Source organism: Triticum dicoccoides, chromosome 6B (genome assembly GCF_002162155.2).
Source record: "Triticum dicoccoides isolate Atlit2015 ecotype Zavitan chromosome 6B, WEW_v2.0, whole genome shotgun sequence".
Classification (NCBI taxonomy): Eukaryota; Viridiplantae; Streptophyta; class Magnoliopsida; order Poales; family Poaceae; genus Triticum; species Triticum dicoccoides.
Window position 1 is genome coordinate 51,349,380 of NC_041391.1, and position 22,946 is coordinate 51,372,325.

General features: G+C 48.9%; 1 protein-coding gene and 1 pseudogene across 1 annotated transcript in view; one reads left to right on the top strand and one right to left on the bottom strand.

The window, feature by feature from the left end:
- The window catches only part of LOC119320703, an 8,543-nt gene extending 2,033 nt beyond the window's left edge, over positions 1-6,510 (bottom strand). The window contains exons 1-2 of the mRNA XM_037594675.1: positions 6,484-6,510; positions 6,019-6,267 (exon numbers count right to left, since the gene is read on the bottom strand). Coding sequence (XP_037450572.1) covers positions 6,019-6,267; positions 6,484-6,510 — 276 coding nt within the window. The remainder of the gene's footprint in view (positions 1-6,018; positions 6,268-6,483) is intronic.
- A 624-nt stretch (positions 6,511-7,134) lies between these two features.
- The window catches only part of LOC119320704, a 61,219-nt pseudogene continuing 45,407 nt past the window's right edge, over positions 7,135-22,946 (top strand).

Genomic DNA, 22,946 nt, shown 5'->3' on the forward strand with positions numbered 1-22,946 from the left:
CCGTCTCCCCAATTCGCCGTCGCCCGACTTCGCCGCCGTCTCTTACCGGCGTGGACGCCTGCAACCTCACCGTCTCCCCCTGAGGTCGCCGTCATCCTCACCGCCGCCGCCCGAGGCCGCCCTCAGCCTCACCACCGCCGCCCTCGACGTCACCATCGGCGCCCTCCACCTCACCGCCGCCCGAGCCGCCCAGGACCGCCGTTGCCCGTGCCCGATCCCGCCCTCTCCACCCCTGCCTCCGTCACCGAGCACCTCCCCACCACCGTCTCTTCCCTCTCTGTAAGTCCCCCACCCCTCCCCCCGACTCCTCTCTCTCTGCATTTTAGAGAAAAAATTAGTAGAACAAAAGTTTGTTTATAGCAATTAGTTTAGAGCAAAGGATGTTAAGTAGTAGATGTTAGAGCAAAAATTAGTTTAGAGCAAAAAATTTGGTTTACAACAAAAATTAGTTAGGGCAGTAGGGTTTAATTAGGGTAGATGCTGCTTGTATAGTATATAGTGATACTAGTAGATGTTAATTAGGTTAGGGCAATAGTGGTACTAGTAGATGTTAATTAGGTTAGTAGTGCTGCTAGTAGTAGTGGTACAGTAGGTTAATTAGGTGATGTTAAATGAATAACCTAAATGGATGAAATTAGTAGTTAACTGAATTTTTTCCTTTCATCATTATAGAGCACTAAAGTTAACTGAATTTTGTTCTATTAGTAGTTAAATGAAATTTCTTCTACACTTTGTTTTTGAATTAGCTTGTGAAATTTGGACATGTGGTTGCTCGTGTATATTTGGACATGTGTTGCGGTGTCGAAGAGGGATATTTGAACACTGTTTCCAGGGAATGATGCTGAGTGACCTATGTTTTGCTGGAATGTTGATTCATTTCTGTTCCGACAAATTTCAGGTTCTCGATTTGTCCACTTTTTAGCAAAGGTCATGCCGACATTTTCCGTGAATTTCGGCATGACTTGTGCTACAAACTAGGACATATCGAGTGCCCGGGATTTGCCGCACAAGGAAGGAGTCAACATTCCTGCAAAACAATAGGCCTTTTTATGTCATTATTCATTTTATTAGGTCTAGAATTAATTGACTAGATTTAATCATAGGAAACATGGCTAGCGACGATGAAGGACAGAGTTCTAGTGATTGCGACGACGTCTACCGGGTGGCAGACGAATTTTTTAGCCTTACCGACGATCAACCGATGTTGTTGCTGGGCCCACCGGTGGCATCAGGGACTGAGACCGACATGCAGACCGGCGTTGAGACTCAGACCGACATCGAGACCGGCACTGAGACTGAGACCGGTGCTGCCTCGGGGAGCAGAGCCGGTGTAGAACCGAAAGCAAAGAGGCAACGGCTTCCTAACAAACTTAGGACTACTAGATTGGTGGTCACGGAGGTGGACGACGGCATTTTTGAGCCAAAGGCGCCCGAGGAAGCGCGTCGATGCTACGACAATCAAATAGGCTGCATCGTACGGACAACCGCCACCATCAACGATGAGAAACTACAGAAGATAGAAAATATGAGGAGCTCCCTCCTAAAGAACTTTCACCAAATATTCTTGTTCCCTTGCCGGAATGAGAAGGATTATGAAGATCCAGATGAGGACCCGGCAATAAAGAAGATAAACAAACACGCCATGACCAAGTTTAGCGACGCATTGGCCGCCTGGAAAACTCAAGTGAAAGCAAGGATCATCAACAAGAAGGAACCCTACTCCGAGATTATAAAGGATAATCCGACAATCACGGAAAATCAGTTTCAAATATTCAAGGAGGCTTGCGAGGCCGAAGCTGCCAAAAAAAGTCTAAGTACATGAAGGGGCTTCAAGAGAGGAACATTGGGAGCCACCACCTCGGAAGTCGTGGTTACGGCGGAAAGAGGTCCAAATGGGCCAAGGAGGACGCGGAAGCCGCGAGTCTGGGCATCCCAGACCCCTTGGCGGATTTCACCGTCCCGCAGGAGCGTGACGTCCTGAGGGCCCGGCACCGTTGGGACCCAGTGAAGAAGGTTTACGAGACAACACCGGTCATTACGGAGTTCATGAGACTGTTGGTAATTTTAGTTTCTGACCAATTCGACTGCACACGTTAGTCATATTTGTAAACGATCCTTGTGCCTTTTGCAGAGAGAGCAGCACCGGATTACGGACGAAAGCGACTCGCCGTCTGAGGCATTGGCGAGGCCCAAGTGGGACACTCCATTCAACCGGGTGTTGAACATATTGAAACGAAAACCGATGGATACTCGACCGTCGTATGGACGCGTGCACGGTGTCGAAGACGGCGCCACATGGAAGAAGTACTACCGTGAGACCACGGAGGAGAGAAAGGAAAGACGGAGGTTAACCGAAGAAAACATCGACAAGAAGGTTGAGATTGCGGTTGAGAAGAAATCATCTCAGACAGTCGCAACAGCGGTAGCTGCCGCAAAACATGTGGTTGCAGATTTGTCTACTTCCTTGGTGACGGGCGTTTTCACTTGGACAAGGCAAAATCCAGAAAAAAATGCAGAGGACTTTCCCCTTGCTGACTTCTTGGGAGCACCTGCTCCCGCCCCGGCTCCCGCACCTGCTCCCGCACCGGCTCCCGCATCGGACGTGCTCGGTGGTGCTTCATCTTTGGCTGAGCTCGACGCCCTCACGGTATCTGTCACACCGGCCCCCTTCAATATAAATGTATAATCTCCCGTTTTTGTTGCCTTTCGGATGTCTCACGTCGCAGACTTTTTTTTGCAGGCCAACGAAACCCCGTGCACCATATTGTACACCATCGGCGACCAGAAGGTGGACGTGGGGAAGGCGACGATAATGGAGCCGAAGGAACCATTGTTCCACAGCCGGCCGATCCCCCCGAACGTCTTCAAGGTTCCCGTGGCCAGTGTCAAACCGGGCCACGAGAATTTGCCTCCTCCAATACTACTGGTGGATGACGAGGAGACACCGCGGCGGCTTGGTTATTGTTGCAATGGGTGGGTCCTGTTGTGGCCAAAGAGTCTGCTTCATCTAGAGGCGGTCGGGAGCACACCCACGAGCACGCAGCCTCAGCAAGGTATGAACATCAACACCCCACCTACCCAATTAGTGTCGGGTGTCGAGTTGGGTGATAGCGGACGGGGTAACGAGGAGGCTCCATTAGTCGCTGATGACGTCGCCATGGATGAGGATGAGGACGATGGTGGCGCTGAACAGTATGTCTATACTAGCGCCTCCTCAGGGTTTGAGCGTCATTAGTTGGTGCCTAAATTGTCGTCTCAACGTATTATGGACGACCTTCCGGTAGTAAAGAAGACTAGGAAGAGAGCGAGGAAAGGCAAAAACGTTGATTCTATGATCCAGCCGCCTCAGCAGTCTCGGCTTCAGGACCGTATAGATATCCCCGATGCGGATAAATGGCATATCCCCGGTCAACCAATCCTACCTGCAACAGCGCTACAGGCCACATTCGGCGATCTAAGGAGACTTCATGACGATGTGCTGCAGGTAGAGAAAGGCCTCATCGCCTCGACAGATCCAAGATACCCACTCTATGTGGTTAACGTTCCGCGGCAAATGTCGTACGTCGACAGCTTCCCCGTGGATAAGTTCTTCCTCCGATTCGATTACATATTCGACATGTTTCACGTGAAGAAGCTGGATTTTACGTTTGTCCGCCTTTATGCCTTGCACATGAACTACATCATCGGGTTTGAGCAGATATCTCATATCTGTGTCGCTGACCCGTACTACATGCACGAGGGCTTCTTGGGAGTCTGCGCAGAGCACCGTGTATACGCGAGGGAATACATCGTCAATTTCATGCTCGCCAATAAGGACAAGGGGGCGATTCTCGTGCCTTATCATCCCGTGTAAGTCATCCGCGCTGCTATCCTTCCTTCGATTTCAATCATTGATTTGCACGGCGGAGGCTAAGTAATTTGAGGTGTACTTATTTTGCGTAGCGTCGGGCGCGCCGTCCTCATCATCCTATACCCCCGATTCTCCCACGCTCTTTATTTGGACTCGTCGAAGAACATTCACAAAAAGGATTACACCCACATCAAGGATGTTCTCGACAGTGCTATGTTTTACTACCAAGCAAGGGGTGGAGAGGTCAGGGACAAGAAGAGAAGGGGCGGCAGGGTCGCCTTCGACCATAAGACCGACTTCTGCTGCATCCAGCAACCGAACGATTCTCTTAATGATGGATTCTATGTCCTACACCACATGCTGGAGTACATACGAGATCACCAGAACTTTCGCATGTCACCTAGATCCGGCGATGCCCATATTCTGCAATGGGCAAAGAACGTAGGAGATATCGAGGATCATCGACTTCGAGCCGAGTTCTATCACATCCAGCGCGAACTTGCCCAAATCATCATGAAGGAGGTCGTCGGAAAAACAAGGATGTTCTACGAAGAAGGACAAATGTCGCGGGAAGACGTCCGAACATGGGTAGCCGCTCAGCGTCTCGACCTGAAGCTTTTCACTAGGCTCGGGGACTATCTCCCTGACATGGATGGATGGAACGACATGTTGGAGTGATTGTCGATATATGACAATGTGTCCGTTTAGTCCATACTTTCTGTATGACAAAACTTTGAGTTGTGCACGGTGAAACTTTATTTGTGATGTAATTAAACCGTCCTCCTCCTTGACTAGCGAAAATCACTCTAGTTAGGGCATTTTGGGGTACGATGAACTTGGTTATTTATACTTATGATATGTTGTTTCTATTTTTTGCCAAGTCTGTCTCTTTCTGTTGCTCAACTATATATGTTGCATATGATCGACTCATGTGACGATGCAGGTGCATAGATCATCGATGGTGAATAAGTGCTACGCCAGGAGTATATATACGACAAGTGGCCGGAGTGTCAGGCCCAGGTGTACCGGTTTCCGAGCGACAGGCAGTAGTTAGTTTAGGTTCACGCTAATGTGAGAGAGGGATATGAACTCATGTACTCAAAGTGATAGCTCTTCTTGCGTATACCATTGTTTAGATGGATGACGATGTATTTGCAAGTAATCGAGATTTGTATCGCTATTTTCAAGATGATGATGAGAGACCACTTTGTGTTGGATGATGATTATGATGATGACATGATTTGATGAGACTAATTGTATGTATATGTTATGATTACATTTGTATGTGTATGATATGCTAAAGATTATTGTATAAAGCCTATTCAAATACAAAACAAATACAAAAACAAATATGCAGGAAAAAAACTAATAAAACTAGTAGTAGCGAGGGGGAAAAAATTTAGCAGTAGCGCCGCATTACCAGTAGCGCTTCCCGGTAAACATCGCTGCACATAATATCAGCAGCGCCCTTGTCTAAACAGCGCTACAACTATTCATGTATAGCAGTAGCGTGGGACAACAGGCGCTACTGCTATATGTTAGCTGTAGCGCATTATTAGTAGCGTCTGTCCCCGTGCTACTGAGAGGTCCAAAACCCACGCTGCTGCTAGGCTTTTCCCTAGTAGTGAGCCTTCACTTGTTTCACAAACAACTCCACTATAATCCGAGTATTCTCATCGGTCCATTCGACAGACCCATTTGACATTTCTATACAAAAATGATGTTACTTTACGGATACATATTTCCTTGAGATATATGCCAAACAATCAGTAGCATCTCACCAATAGATACCAAAATCAGTAGCATCATGAACATGTAGCAACAATCAGTGTCCATTAGTATATAATCATGTGTCCAAACAATCACTACCATCTCTCAAACAAGCAGTAGCAGCATGAATATGTAGCAAAGAATCGGCATCCATCTGTATATAATTATGTGCCCAACTAAATGGGAAATACACAGTAACCAGCATCAACATGTACTACCAACATAAGGAAATTCTTGACTTGATCTGAAATCAATTCATAGCACTACAGTCTGCACTACACATATATATAGGAAAAAGGTGCACACAGCAGTTTCATACCACAAGAAATTGGGGCTACAAACAGAACACAAACTAGACTGAATCAGAGTACTACAAGAGGGGGGAGGTGGCTACTCACCTTGAGCTGGGAGAACTGCTTCTCTGCCGTGGATCTTGCGGCCAGGCCCTTCCAGGAGCTCTCCTTCGTGCGGCTGCCGGCGGCGACCAACAGAGGAAGTGCCGGCAGATGGGGAGACGACAGCACGGGGACGTTGGGCGGCTGCTGCGAGTGGCGATGGAAGGAGACTTGCGGGGCTATGCGTAGATCCGAGGGGCGCGGCGGATGGTGGCACGACGGCGCGGAGGCGCGCCAGTGACGGGGCGGCGGCTAGGGTTGCGAGAGCAGAGGAGGAGCTTGGGCGTTCGTTTCTGTACGAGCAGAGGAGTCGGGCCACCAGGTCGAGGGAAACGATTCGACTCGGTATACTTCACGGTGGCATTAGCACCGTAATTTTGTGCAACTCCCGATTCTGCTTTTTGCGAAGCTGCGCCAGCCCAGCTTCTCGTCTCCGTTATAATTGCACTACCGAATCCTCGTTTCCGCGGAGCCAGCTTCTCGAAGCGGAGGCATTCGGTGCAGCTTCTCGGAGCAATTTTGGGAAGCCAGCTCGTGGACTGCTTTCGAATGGGCCCTAAGTACTTCCTTCGTTCCTAAATATAAGTCTTTTTAGGGATTCCATTGTGAACCATATATGGATGTATATAGATGCATTTTAGAGTATTGATTCATTCATTTTGTTCTGTATGTGGTCCATAGCGAAATTTCTTGAAAGACTTATATTCATGAATGGAGGGAGTATATAAAAAGCATGGAAATATATAGTTGAATGAATATGTATTTCCTTTCCTAGAATCGTATTAGACAAGATCCAACTTAGTTCTTGCCTCTCTAGAATCTAGATTATTCTAGTCTCCTTTTGTTAGAGTATTATAGGTAAGCATGTGGCTAGATACTTCTAGAACACATGAGATGATAGTGTTGGGGGTTCAATTAGAAGGCTATGTGATAGAATCCTATGAGTTGAAAATATTATCTGACGGATGATAATGCTTGGATTGAGAATATCCAACGGCTAATATTTGAAGTTATTGGCACACTATATAGTGATATATAGATATAGACTAGTAAATTATTCCTTAGCCGCAGAGTGTCGGGGAGTGATAACGATGTGGTGTTGATTGGTCTTTATTGCAGCAAGCAAAATGCAGCGGAAATGGCCATGGTCCTGGATGCCTTTGCATCATACGTGCAAAACATGCTCATGGAGATGGTGACCGAAGAGGTGCACATGCTGCTTGGAGTTAGAGACGAGATCGGCAAGATGGATGTCAAGCTTAGGGACCTCAAGAACTTCCTCGCCGATGTTGATAGGAGAAACATCACTGACGAGAGCGTTCAAGAGTAGGTGGGCCAGCTCAAGCGCGCCATGTATGAAGCTACCGACATCCTCGACCTCTGCCAGCTCAAGGCCATGGAGCTGGGTCCATCCAAACTAGATGTGGGGTGCTTCAACCCCTTGCTCTTCTGCATGCGGAATCCCTCCCATGCCCACGAAATCGGCACCTGCATCAAGGCGCTCAACCAGAACCTCGAGACCATCAAGGAGCGAGGCGCTGCTTTCAGCTCCATCCCTCTTCGTTCCTATGTGGCTCATAGCAGCAAGGTGCAGGACTCTCATTCTGGCAATAAGAGACGTGAGACGTCAAGGGTGTTTGACCGGTCGGGTGTAGTAGGAGAGAAGATCGAACAAGATACAAGAAAGCTGGTTGAGACCATGTTGAGTGAAAATGACGGCAACACCAACATCATGGTGGTCGCCATTGTTGGTGTCGGAGGTATCGGCAAGACCACACTTGCCCAGAAGGTCTTCAATGACGAAGCCTTGAACAAGTTTGAGAAGACGATATGGTTGAGCATCAACAAGGACTTCGACGAGGATGAATTGCTCAAGACAATCATCACACAAGCGGGGGGAGTACATGGTGGTGAGAAGGCGTTGGCTGTGCTTCAGCCAATACTTGCCACTACCTTGAAAGGGAAAAATCTATTCTTGGTGCTAGATGATGTGTGGAACCATGGAGCATGGGATGATGTGCTTAGAACACCCTTGGCTAATGTTGTGGCTCCACGTAGCCGTGTCCTCATTACTACTAGAGATGAAACAATAGCTCGAAGGATGAAAGTTGTGCCTCCCTACCACCATGTGGACAAATTAGATGAGGAGGATGCCTGGTCATTGCTCAAGAAACAGGTGCCTAACTAAACTCCATGCTTAATTTAGAGTAGAGATATAATAATTGGGTACATTCTTTTATGTATTATTCTTTGAAATTATAACACGGACTCATACAACACGGACACTACATATACTTATGTCTGCATGTGTACCATGTGTATAGAAGGCACAATAGTTCGATATAGGTATGAAATTTAGGTTGATGAAAGCTGGACAACCATACTCCAATAACAACATAAATACAACTCTATCTGAGAGTAATTAATTTTTGCTAGTGTTCCCTAAAATAATTATTTTCCCTTGGCATTATTTTATCCTTTTATAGAAAGTTAAACTTTTGAAATATATGTAGTGAGCACCTAAAATGCTAGTCCAATTTGAAGGAGTGGAGGGGATCAGAACACGCTCTAAAGCATGCCCAGGCCCACTCAGATGCTAGTCATCCCAGTTGACAGCAACAACACCGCTTACCAGTTAGGTAGTACATTAACCAATCTTTCATGAGTCTTTTTCTCCACTAGCATATTATTGACTAATATTGCTTTGACACTAGCGGTTAACAAATGGCTATTTTTTCTCTCAAGGAAAAACCACTTCTAATTGACTCCATCAGTTCAACTGCTTGCAGATAATCTCAAATGAGTTTGATGGACGTGACATTGATATGCTCAGGGACATTGGGTTGCAAATTGTGGTGAAATGTGATGGTTTGCCTCTTGCAGTCAAAGTAATGGGAGGTCTATTGTGTCAGAAGGACAAAAAACACCGTGAGTGGGAGATGGTTCTGGCTGATTCTATACGGTCGATATCTGGAATGCCCGAAGAGCTAAACCATGCAATATATTTAAGCTATGAAGATTTACCTTCTTGTGCCAAACAATGTTTTCTGCATTTCTCCCTTGAAAGGATCGAGAAGAGGAGTCTAGAGGGGGTGAATAGACTCTAAGAAAGAAAAGTTGCAGTTTTTAATCTCTTTAAGTTGAAGTGGAGTTTTGGTACAAGTTTTAACATTCACAATACATATCAAGCAAGCATGACAAGAGTATATGAGCAGCGGAAAGTAAAGCATGCAAATTGCAAGAATGTAAAGGGATGGGATTGGAGTGTGCAAACGCAATTTGGAGAGGCACGGAGATTTTTTATCTGTGGTTCCGATAGGTGGTTCTATCTTACATCCACGTTGATGGAGACTTAAACCCACGAAGGGTAACGGTTGCGCGAGTCCACGGAGGGATCCACCCACGAAGGGTCCACGAAGAAGCAACCTTGTCTATCCCACCATGGTCGTTGCCCGCGAAGGACTTGCCTCACTCGGGTAGATCTTCACGAAGTAGACAATCTCCTTGCCCTTACAAACTCCTTGGTTCAACTCCACAATCTTGACGGAGGCTCCCAAGTGACACCTAACCAATCTAGGAGACACCACTCTCCAAGAGGTAATAGATGGTGTGTTGATGATGAACTCCTTGCTCTTGTGCTTCAAATGATAGTCTCCCCAACACTCAACTCTCTCTCACAGGATTTGGATTTGGTGGAAAGAAGATTTGAGTGGAAAGCAACTTGGGGAAGGCTAGAGATCAAGATTTATGTGGTAGGAATGGAATATCTTGACCTCAACACAAGTGTAGGTGGTTCTCTCTCAGAAAATGTATGTTGGAAGTGTAGGTATGTTCTGATGGCTCTCTCCACGAATGAAGAGTGGGTGGAGGGGTATACATAGCCTCCACACAAAATCTAACCATTACACACAATTTACCAAACTCGGTGGGACTGAATCGTGAAACTCGGTTAGACCGATTTAGTTCATAATGTGACCGTTAGGCATTTCGGTGGGACCGACATGATCAACTTAGTAGGACCGATTTTCTAGGGTTAGGGTAAAGCCTCAACTCGGTTTGATCGATTACACAAACTCGGTGGGACCGATTTGGGTAATAAGCGAAACAGAGAGTTGGCCAGGCAAACTTGGTGGGACCGATTGCATACCTCGGTGGGACCGAAATTATTGCAATAGGCAACAGAGAGTTTGCAAGCCCATCTCGGTAAGACCGAGATCCCATCGGTTAGACCGACTCGATTAGGGTTTCTGGCAGTGGCTATGTCAAGAGAACTCGGTGGCGCCGGATAGAAAGATTAGGTAGGGCCGAGTTTGACTTTTGGTTTGGGACATATGTGGATGTGAGAAAGTGGTTGAGGCACTACAAAAAAATACACTTCCGTGATGATACGTGTTTGTCACAGTAGGTCGCGTTTTCTGTCATGCATGTACATCCATGACGATTTTATGACAGAATCAAGATAGTCATACCTGTGCTGCCGTAGAAGTGTTCCATGACATTACCAAAATTATCATCACGGAAGTGTCCACTTCCATGACGATAAATCGCGCGTCACAGAAGTGCTTTCGTCAAGGGTGACCGACATGTGGCATCCACTGTAACGGAACGCCGTTAAGCTATCGGGTCAGGTTTTGGATCTGATAACCTGTTAACAGCCCTGACCAATGGGAAATTTCCACGTGTAAAATTCTTATTTGCCGGACGAAACACGTGTCAGCTTGTCAGTGGGTCAGATAGGCGCCTATGATATGTCGACACGTGCCACGGCCCACCACTGGCCCATTTAGCTTACAAAGCCGGCCCGTTTGACTTGGTCAAAAGTTAATGGGTTGGCCCATGAAAAGCTTGTTAACGGTCTCTTCGCAAATACCCCATTTTACGGCCCGTTAACTCACGGCCCGTTAGGCACTAAAGGAAATCGGCCCAACAACGTCATGTGGGCCGTCGAATATAACACCAACCCATTTCACTTTCGGCCCATGTATGGCCCACGACGTCTTTCGGCCCATATGAGGCCTTCGTATCTTTCGGCCCTTTACAGGCCCACGGTGACTCTAGCCCATAATGAATAGTAATTTTCTTTGTACCCATTAATGGCCCATGATTTACATGGGCCGTTGTCAGTGTCAAAACCGGCGGATCTCGGGTAGGGGGTCCCGATCTGCACGTCTTAGGCTAATGGTAACAGGAAGCAAGGGACACAATGTTTACCCAGGTTCGGGCCCTCTCGATGGAAGTAAAACCCTACTTCCTGCTTGATTAATATTGAAGATATGAGTAGTACAAGAGTAGATCTACCACGAGATCGTAGAGGCTAAACCCTAAGAGCTAGCCTATGATGGTATGATTGTAATTGTGATCGGCTTTCTAAGGACCATCCTCTCCGGTTTATATAGACACCGGAGAGCTAGGGTTTACATGGAGTCGGTTACAAGGAAGGAAGCATAATATCCGGATCGCCAAGCTTGTCCTCCACGCAAAGGAGAGTCCCATCTGGACACGAGCCGAAGTCTTGAGTCTTGTATCTTGACGCTTCTATAGTCCGGACGACGAATATAGTCCGGCTGTCCGGATACCCCCTTATCCAGGACTCCCTCAGTAGCCCCTGAACGAGGCTTCAATGATGATGAGTCCGGCACGCAGTCTTGTTTTCGGCATTGCAAGGCGGGTTCCTCCTCCGAATACTCCAAGGTTATTATCGAACACGTAGGCCGTGTCCGGATCTGCAAAATGATCTTCACATACCATCGTAGAGAGAATGATACTTCAGCTGACAACTTTTAGACGACGTGACATGCCATTACAGCCAGGTCATTATTCGAACCGTTTTTTCAAAACCAGCCACAACGCGTATTGCGAGGCGGTTTCCTTGACACGTCTTGTCAAAGCAGAGATCATGTCCCCTTATCACGGGATTCTCATCAATACGGGTATGGGTAATCCCCCCGCGCCATCAATCGTGGCGCTTGGGAAGTAAGCGATTCTCAACAGGCTAGTGGGGAGGCGCACCGCTTTCGTCTCCTCTATAAAGGGATAAGAGTTCCCCATTCTTACCCACGCCTTCTTCCTCCTCTGCCCACTCTTGCCTCCCCGAGCTCAACGCCCTAGTCCAAGTCTTCTCCGCACAGCTAAACATGTCCGGAGCAGGAGGCAAATGGTGGCTTCCACCGTGAAGGAGAAGAACATTGCAAGTCTTCGGGCGGCCGGATACTTGGCCGCAGACATAGCGCACCGGCTACCAGACGGTGGACAGGTCATTCCAACTCCAGGACCCCACGAGAGGGTTGTGTTTCTTGCCCACTTCGTCCGTGGACTGGGGTTTCCACTCCACCCCTTCGTCCGCGGGCTCATGTTCTACTACGGGCTAGATTTCCATGATCTAGCCCCGAATTTCGTCCTCAACATCTCAGCGTTCATCATCGTGTGCGAGGCTTTCCTCCGCATCAAGCCTCATTTCCGCTTGTGGCTCCAAACTTTCTGCGTGAAGCCAAAGATCGTGAGCGGCCAGCAAGCGGAGTGCGGAGGAGCCATGGTGGGAAAAATGCCTAACGTTACCTGGCTTGACGGCTCCTTTGCAGAAACCGTGAAGGGGTGGCAATCGGGGTGGTTCTACATCACCGAGCCGCGCGACGCCAACTGGGCGGCGGCCCCCGAGTTCTGATCTGGAACCCCTATGCGGCCCACCTCCTGGGAACAGAAGGGCCTGTTGTGGGGCGAATCTATAGAGTTGGCCGGACTCACAAACTGCATCAAGGGCATGAAGGACAAGAAAATCAAGCTTGTCAACGTGATCCAGGTCATGCTCGCTCGCCGGATTCTGCAATGCCAAAGGAGGGCATTTAATCTGTGGGAGTTCGTTCCAGCCGAACACCAGACGCTTCAGAGGCTCTATGGCATGAAGCACAAAAACGCGTGGAAGGCGTTGTTCAAAGCCTCCAAAGTACCTCCTCCCTTATCCGAAGACCGTGGGTTCCACGCCACGTGGTCTCCTAGTCAGGTGAGTTATCGGGCTGCCACCGGATTCGGCTCTTCCCTATATATCCGTGGGGGAACCTTTAAGTAATCATGCATATTTGTTCAGGACTGGGTGGAGACAGCGGAGCAGATTGATTATCCGGATCCATCGCCAGAGAGCCTAGCTGATACTCTCCTGACGGAGATGCTAGTCCCGGCACCCTACAAGGGGCCGGAGAAGAAGGTCGATAAGAAGGCCCTGGGGACCCGAAAGGGTCTCCGGCGTAAGGTTGCGCAAGCCTCGTCCGAAGATGATGAGGTGCACTCTTCCCCTGATGGGGAAGAAGAAGAAGAGGAGGAGGAGGAGGCTGCCCCATCCGGAAAGGATTTGGGGCCTGATACGATGGACCAGGGGACCAGGAGAGGCCCCCGTCGCAAGGCCGTCATACCCTTGTCGTCTGATGACAACGAGGCAGATTCCTCCCGCGGAAGTGGGGGAAAACAAGAAGAAACTCCACCTCCCCGTACTGGGGGGAGAAAAAGAGGAAGGCCGCCTCGGTGGGGGAGACTGGGACATCCAAGAAGGGAAAAGCGTCCCTTCCGGACTGCTCCGCCACCGCCACCGATAGTGAGGAAGGGTGGCTGCCCAGGAAGAAGCCCCTAGTGCGATCATAAGTATTCGCACTCCATTGTAATTTTGCTTCATAGTTTTGTTATAACACCAAACTTGTATGCAGTCCGGTGAGGGCCCATCCCGAGGTGTCGTCCTCGGACGGGTCCTTGAGTGAGTCAGCAATGAACTCACTCCCGGCGGCCACTTCTCCTCGGCCTGCGGACGACATGGAGGTGTTGTCCCAAAGGCTCCCAGAGATGGGGGAGGTGGCCCTGGAGGCGCGTCAAGGCGGTGTTCCAGACGTCGGACTCGCAGGGTTCAAGATCCCCGCGGGCCGTGTTGGTGAGAGCCGAAGTAGACCGGACTCTCAGCCGAACACTGTCCCAGAGCCTTCAGTGGTTCCGGATTCAGGCGGGCAGCCCCTTGTTAGGGAGGGAGGGCCGTCTGTATCGAAGACTTCCGTTGCACCCGAGGCGCCGGATTGTCTGCTGGGAGCGCTTCGAGGCGCTTCCATAGATGAAGAGCACCATACTCTAATGAGTGCGGTGATTCAGAAGGTTTCGTCTGCCAAGAGCGGACTAACCGAAGCGTGCACCAGCCTACTAACAGGCTTTGAGGTAAGTAGTAAAAATGTGTGAAATTACCACCCGATAGGTAGTAGCCCCTGATACTCTGTTTGGTGTTTGGAAGGAAAAACCAAATGGAGGGTCAATTATAATCCGCGGGAGTCTAATAGTAAGTTTGAATGTGAATAAACAAGCTGTGCTGCTGGCCGCTGCCGCCCGTACGACCGAAATCTCCGGCCTAAAGCAAGACTTGGAGCAGGCGCAGGGAGAGCTCGGCCTCACGAGGAGGCAACTCGAGGAGAGCAAAGGTGAATGATTCCCCTCTCTCATATAGTAAAGTACAAATAAAATTTGATTATGCTAACAACGAAGCGTCATGATTTGGTAGCAGAGGCCACCACCGAAGTGGCGTCTCTCAAGAAGGCGCTGTCCGAGGCCGAACACAAAGCGGCCTTGGAACACAAGGAGCGCCAAAAGCAAGAAGCCCGAGTGGGTGAAGTACAAGAAGAGCTCCAGGAGCTCGGCAAGAAGCTCGAGTCCGCGGAGCATGAGCTTAAAGCAAAAGAGGCCGAGCTTGCGAAGGCCGTTACAAATATAAAAGACGCCAAGGCCGAAGCTGAGAGGGCACAGCAGGAGATCCAAGAGGCCAAAAAGATAGCGGCGGGTAAGAAGTTTTTTATGCAAAGCAAACATGTGGAGGAGGCGTTTCTTTTACTTACCCGAGTCCGGAGCTCTCCAGGGGCATTCGCAGATATGCCACACAACATATTGGATGCCGCGGAGTTCTATCGTGCCCAGGAGGGGAGCTCAACGGAGAAGTTGTTCTGGTCCCAGTATGCTGGGGCCGAACATTCAACGCCTCTGAGTGACCAACTGAAGCAGTTGGTCGAACTCCACAAGGCGGCCGAAGTGGCTATGAAGGATGTCATAGTCCGGATGTGGCCTAGTGAGACCTTGCCCACCAGCTACTTCGGCCTGATCAAGCGGATGGTGAATGCCTGTCCGCGCCTGGAAGTCATCAAGCGATCCGTTTGCATTGAGGGTGCCCGCCGGGCCCTTGCCCGTGCGAAGGTGCATTGGGGCAAGCTGGATGCGGAGAAGCTGGTGAAGGACGGGCCGCCAGAGGGCAAGCCGCATCGTGTTCCCGAGAAGTATTCTGATGGCATTATGAAGGGTGCTTGCCTCGTGCCCGATGAATGTACCAAGGACATAATTTTTGAATGAATTCACCTCTGTCATGTTTGTAATTTAAAGACGAAGTTACTTGCACTATGTAGCACTTTTGTTATTTAAAATATTACCTTTTGTGTGGCTGTTTATCAAATTCTGAAAGTAGGCCAGTTGTCGGCTTCCGCCCCCGTGTAACTAGTACTGGGGTGTTCGTGGAAAACCCGGACACTCTTTATCCAAATGTTTGGTCCCTTAAGGAGGTGTCCAGCACAGCGAACAAGGCAATAGGACTATGCGGCTTTATAACCTTCACTTAGCTATAGAAGTCTACAATTTTAAATTTCGGCGAAGCCCCTAGAATCTGGAAGGCCAAATTGGGGCGCTATATACGCCTATATCGGACAAAGCCGAATTATCGCCTAAAGCAGAAAAATCTTTAAAGATTTTAAGACCTCTCGAACAGCGACCAGCTCTCGCCACATCATGCCGGTCAGTTTTGTGCTTTCTCTACTGAGGTGTTCGTCTGGAGGAACCAGGGCACAATCGCAGTAGTTCTCCCTGCGCTACCTTAGCCGAATTAACGGAACGTAAGGCACCAAAACAAGGGAGCCGGGCTATCCCAACTGTAGACCCAAGACATGATTCAGAGCTGATGCATATAATGCTATAAGTTCGGGGTGCCGCACTGTTGAAAGTGTTCGGACTTGTCTCGCCGTATTATGGGGCGTCATAAGAAGCCCCTGGCAAACTAAGCGTACCAAAGTGTACGGATGCAAAATCAAATAGACATTTGTAAAAAAATGCTCAAATAAGAATAATAAGCTGACCCTATATATGGTCTCTGATTGATGAATAATACGTTTAAGTGTATGTTTACAATGAATGCATTAAGCGGAGATAAATAGGATTATTTGACATATCCTATGCAGGGGCAGGCTACGTACAGATAGATAAAGTAGGAACAACGATCGTAAATAGATTCCACCTGGGTGTTTCCTGCTCTGCCCGAAGCCTGTTGCCTCCTGGGTTTCCTCTCCTATGCAAGTCTGACAATCCGGCTCTTCTGGAGAAGCTTCACTAAAGCAATGTCCTTAAGGGTCAATGGAAAGGTTACGAAGCGATACCGTACTGTTGACTGAGCCACTGCTATGCCTCCTCCTGTGCCCATGGTATTTTGAGTGAGTAATTGTGTACGCGTGGCACGGATGCAGCTTTGATGGGATATGAGCGGAGGCCGGACTGCTAGTCATGCTCTTGACGTGCCTGCTGATCCTGTTGCGGGGTGTTCCTCCCTCGCTTGACGGAGCTTGAGGTTGTCGTCGCCGGATTGGTGGTTTGCCAGAGGAGGCCGCATTGTACTTCGGCCGCAAGGGCTGCCGTGTGCTCTTCTGTACAGAGAGAGCGGTCCATATTTTCGTTGACTGTTATGACCCCGCGCGGGCCTGACATCTTGAGCTTGAGGTATGCATAGTGTGGTACCGCATTGAATCTAGCGAATGCAGTTCGTCCGAGCAGTGCGTGGTAACCACTGCGGAAAGGGACGATATCGAAGATTAGCTCTTCGCTTCGGAAGTTATTCGGAGATCCGAAGACCACTTCCAGTGTTATAGAGCCCGTACAGCGGGCCTCTACTCCAGGAATGACACCTTTAAAGGTGGTTTTGGTGGGCTTAATCCTTGAAGGATTGATGCCCATTTTGCACACTGTGTGCTGATAAAGCAGGTTCAGGCTGCTGCCTCCGTCCATAAGGATTCTTGTGAGGTGAAATCCGTCTATAATTGGGTCTAGAACCAATGCGGCTGAGCCGCCATGGCGGATGCTAGTAGGATGATCCCTACGATCGAAGGTGATCGGGCAAACTGACCATGGGTTGAATTTGGGGACGACTGGCTCCATCGCGTAGACGTCCTGTAGTGCTCGCTTCCGTTCCCGCTTGGGGATGTGGGTGGCGTAGATTATGTTGACCGTTTTCACCTGGGGGGGGGGGGGAATTTCTTATGTCCCCCCATGTTCGGACACCGGGGCTCCTCGTCATCGTCGTTGTGCAGCCCCTTGTCCTTGTTTTCGATGTTTATTTGCCAGCCTGTTTAAATACCCAGCAGTCTCTATTGGTGTGGTTGGCTGGCTTGTCCGGGGTGCCATGAATTTGGCACGAGCGCTCCAGTATACGGTTTAGACTGGACGGTCCCTGATTGTTGCGTTTGAATGGCTTCTTCCACTGACCGGATTTGGATCCGCTGAATCCGGCATTGACCGCCGTGTCTTCGGTGTTGTCGCCGTTGTTCCGTCGCTTGTGTCTGTTGCGCCGTAGCTTGCCATTGTTGTCACGGACGTCTGACGTGCCAGAATGTGGCGTAGTGCTGCTGTGAGCCAGCCAACTGTCCTCGCTCACGCAAAAGCGGGTCATTAGTGTCGTGAGAGCTGCCATAGATTTGGGTTTCTCCTGGCCGAGGTGTCGGGCGAGCCACTCGTCACAGATATTATGTTTGAAGGCCGCTAGGGCTTCGGCGTCCGGACAATCGACTATTTGGTTCTTTTTAGTTAGGAACCGAGTCCAGAATTTCCTGGCTGATTCTCCGGGCTGTTGAGTAATGTGGCTCAAATCATCGGCATCCGGAGGTCGCACATATGTGCCTTGGAAGTTGTCACGGAATGCGTCTTCCAGGTTTTCCCAACTGCCAATGGAATTTGCGGGCAGGTTGTTTAGCCAGTGCCGGGTGGGTCCTTTGAGCTTAAGGGGAATATACTTGATGGCATGTAGATCGTCTCCACAGGCCATGTGAATGTGGAGAAGGAAATCTTCGATCCATACCGTGGGGTCTGTTGTGCCATCGTATGATTCGATGTTTACGGGTTTGAACCCTTCTGGGAATTCATGATCCATCACTTCATCGGTGAAGCAAAGGGGGTGTGCGGCGCCTCTGTGCCGGGCTATGTCATGACGCAGTCCGGTTGCGTCTGACTGGTTATATTCGGCCCGGCCGGATTTGCTGGTAGTGTCTCCGGTATGACGGTCATCATCATGTGCTGCGGTGCGCCCCCGTGATCCGTAGGTCGATCTTGGTTGTCCTGCAGCGTTATCCAGTTTATCGTGCAGGTCCTGAGTATTGCCCCGGGCCGTGGTAAACCGGCGCGGGGGTGGGGGCTGGTATTCGGGGCTGATATGCCAATTTATCCCGACCTCGAGGCGGCCGGTCAGTCGTGTGGCGCTCGAGTCCATATTCCTTGGCTGCCAGGACTTCTGTCCATCTATCTGTGAGCAGATCTTGATCAGCTTGAAGCTACTGCTGCTTCTTCTTCAGGCTTCTTGCAGTGGCAATAAGCCGGCGCTTGAAGCGCTCCTGCTCTGCGGGGTCTTCGGGTACGCCGAACTCGTCGTCGCCGAGGCTAATCTCGTCTTCAGAGAGGGTCATGTAGTTGTCCTCATCCAGATACCTGTCTGTCGCCTGTTCATCCGGGCTATCATGCCCATCTTCCTATTCGGCCTGCTCGAAGGCGGGCTGTTCGGGGTTGTATTCATTGTCGGCACCGTCCGGATTGTCTTCGTCTCCGGTGCCGGTATTGCCTTGGCGGGGCTTGGAGCGGCGCGGGCGACGCCCATGCTTTGCTTTCTTCTTGGAGGGGTTATCCTCCGTTGCCTCATCGCCATTGGTTTCTTTCGGAGTGTCCACCATGTATATATCGTATGAAGAGGTGGTTGTCCACCGTCCTGTGAGCGGTGGCTCCTGTACGTCTCCTGCATCGTCGTTCATACCATCGATGTCTTCAAAGTCGAAGTCGAGCACGTCGGTTAAATCATCGATCGTGGCGACAAAGTGGGTGGTGGGTGGGCAGCGAATTCCTTCGACACCTGGTTCCCACTCAAGCCGGACATAGTTCGGCGCAGAGCCTCCTGACAAAGAGAGAGACTTTAGTGAGTTCAGCATGTCACCAAAAGGCGAGTGCTGAAAGATGTCCGCAGCGGTAAACTCCATTACCGGAGCCCAACCTGGCTCGGCTGGCTCGAGAGTGGGCGGACGTGAACCAACAACCGGATATGAGTCCGGGGGCCCAGGGTTACAGGCCTCCACAGAGATGTGACCTGTGTTCGGCTCCACCGCCGATGAGCATGCGGCCTGCGGGGTGGGGTCCATCCCTCCATCCTCAGGCAACGCAGCCTGTTCCTGATTTAGATCCGGGGCTATTGCAGGGATGATGTTCCGAGCATTGTCCGACAGCAGGTCTAGGTCGTCTCGTCGTGACTGTCCGGCGCTCCTGGCACAGGCCCGAACCCGTCGAAGATCAAGTCTCCGCGAATATCCGCCGTGTAGTTCAAGTTTCCGAACCTGATCTGGTGGCTAGGGGCATAGCTGTCGATCTGCTCCAGATGACCAAGCGAATTGGCCCGCGGTGCGAAGCCGCCGAACACAAAGATCTGTCCAGGGAGAAAAGTCTCACTCTGGACTGTGTTGTTGACGATTGAAGACGCCATCAAGCCTTGAAGCGATGGCACAGAGGAACTCTCAATTAAAGTACCAATGTCGGTGTCAAAACCGGCGGATCTCAGGTAGGGGGTCCCGATCTGTGCGTCTTAGGCTGATGGTAACATGAAGCAAGGGACACAATGTTTACCCAGGTTCGGGCCCTCTCGATGGAGGTAAAACCCTACTTCCTGCTTGATTAATATTGAAGATATGAGTAGGACAAGAGTAGATCTACCACGAGATCGTAGAGGCTAAACCCTAAGAGCTAGCCTATGATGGTATGATTGTAATTGTGATCGGCCTTCTAAGGACCATCCTCTCCGGTTTATATAGACACCGGAGAGCTAGGGTTTACATGGAGTCGGTCACAAGGAAGGAAGCATAATATCCGGATCGCCAAGCTTGTCCTCCATGCAAAGGAGAGTCCCATCCGGACACGAGCCGAAGTCTTGAGTCATGTATCTTGACGCTTCTATAGTCCGGACGATGAATATAGTCCGGCTGTACGGATACCCCCTTATCCAGGACTCCCTCAGCCGTTTCCAGCCCGTGTTAGCTTTCGGCCTATTGATGGCCCATATGTTCTTGGGCTCCTTTTCAGCCCTCGATTACTTCTGGCCCGTTACTGGCCTGCTCCCCTAATGGGCCAAATTGGGCCCATGGCAAGAGTCGGCCCGTTACTGGCATGTTCCACAAATGGGCCAAATTCGGCCCATGGCAAGAGTCGGCCCGTTACTGTACTGTAACTCTAATGGGCCAAATTCAGCCCATGGCAAGAGTCGACCCGTTTCTGGGCAGCCCATCCTATATTCTGGCCCATTAACCACCCGTTATGCCCGTGACAAAATTAAGCTTTTGCAGTCCTACGGCCTATTAACGGCCCGTTACCGTGCTGGGCCGATACCAATTACGCCCGATTACGGTCCATGTAGACCCATTTATCCGATGGCCCGAGGCCCACTGATTACAGGCCCATTTATCGACGGCCCGAGGCCCACCGATTACAGGCCCATTTGTCGACGGCCCGTAGGAGACCCATGGATCCTACGGCCCGTATATGGCCCATGGGTAGTTGCGGCCACTAGCAAACCAGGGAAAAAGAAGACTAGGAAATAAATAAGGCCGAAACTAACGCTAGGCTATTAAGGCGATTGCACAGATTACATCCACTCAGCATCAAAGATCGCCACCAGTGCAAATATAGGGAACACCCTACACTATACAAAAATGGCTTGCTGTTTTCTTCAGTCGGTGGCTGCACGTTAAGAATACATTTTGTATCGCACCAAAATAAATTACAACTATATAACAAAAGGAAGGTTGGCATAAAACTTAACAGTCTAGCAGATAAATGCACCACCAGAAGTTCAGAAGCTCGGTTCATTTGACCTGATTGTTACGTTTTCATGCTGTATTGTCTGATGGAGCACCATAACCCTCACCTTCATTTCCCCTAGGCTCCTGAACAACATAGCAAATGTCTGATAGTCTGGTTTCAAAAGCATGCATATCTTGACGACATTGAGTAATGTTTCTCCTTGTTTCACAAAGGGCCTCTATTAGGGGGACTTGTGTCTGGAGCGCAGATACAACATTGCTTTGAGCTTGCATATCTTGATCATGAGGCAGTTTGGACGATATTTCCTTAATAACCAACCCAGTATTATGCAGGAACGTGCTTTTGGCACTGTTAGTGGACAGGTACTGACCCACTGCAGCAAGGGCTGACATTGCGGTTATAGTTGCCTCGCCACCTTTAGAAGGTGGCGGTTCCACCATTTTTTTCATAGCTCGCTGAAAAGTTGAGGTTTTACATTAGTAGTACCAGAACAAAAGATATTAAGGAGGCAGCAAAACCAAACAAAATAGCTTTGGTCTATATGCAAAACTTATTCTGGTGAACCCATGTAAAATATTAGTTGTATTTTATTGCAAAGTACATAATAAAACTAGGTTCCAAACATATGACCATGTACCATCGCTAATGTATTGTCTATTTCTTCACATTGTATTGAGGGCTAAGGATAAAGAGACAAAGTTTATAATACGGTAAGCATAGTATGGCATCATTCATATCACAAAACAACTGAGAACAGACAAACAGGCAATTGTATCGTTGTGTGGGCAAGTCTAGCACGGAACTAGATTACGGGTCAAGATCAAAGGAACATCACTCCTCCCTTTTAAACCTTGTAAGGTGCAATGATACGCTAAGACAATTGTGTATAAAATTGAAAAGAGTAATAGACATTGGCTGCAAACCATATAATTCAAGGCACAACTGAGAGTAAGTAGTAGTTAAAAGGCATGAGGATTAAGGACTTATAACAGCGGCTTTGACTGGTGTAGTCATGCCCTTCTTCTTGCTGGTGTGACAGTCCTTGAAGATTTCCACAACATTTGGTTCAGGTACTTTTGGGTCCTTGCGGGCTTTCCTCTGCATTTCGAACAAGTCAATATAGATCTGATAATATGGTACAGCGAAAAGAGTGAAACAACAGCTAATTACAAGAGCCTCGCAGTGTGCAATATAGCTACGAGATCCCGTCGTCTGTTGGAATTTCATTTTCGTACGGTTGGCCTTGTTCTTTGAACAGTTCACCTACAAGAAGATATATTTGTGTGGCACATGCGTCAATAGGACTTCAACATGTGATCTGATCACACACACACACATATATATATATATATATATATATATATATATATATATATATATATATATATATATATATAAATATATATATATATATATATATAACGTACCTGATACTTCGGATCAGACCAGTGTTTAACAAGGCCCCTCCAGTCTTCATTCGATATATTTTCCACTGGAGATGTTTGGGAAAGTTCACTGTTAGCCTTGCCTTCAACGTGAGTTTTCCTCAAGTTATACCGATACTGTCGCAGAGCAGACTTGAAAACATGGGTGCAAGCTTGTCTGGTTGCATCATCTTGGCTATCCAACTTGAACCTCATCTGTTGAAAATTATGGGAGTCTCATTATCAGCAACCTAGAAAGTATGGGACAGAGCAAGATGATATTACTAGTTTCCATATATAACCATACTTACAGATAAATGGTCGAGGAAGGTGTTGAACTGGGTTTCGTCTTTGTCATTCCTGTACTGAATCCATGTTGGGAGGATACGTACATGACACCTA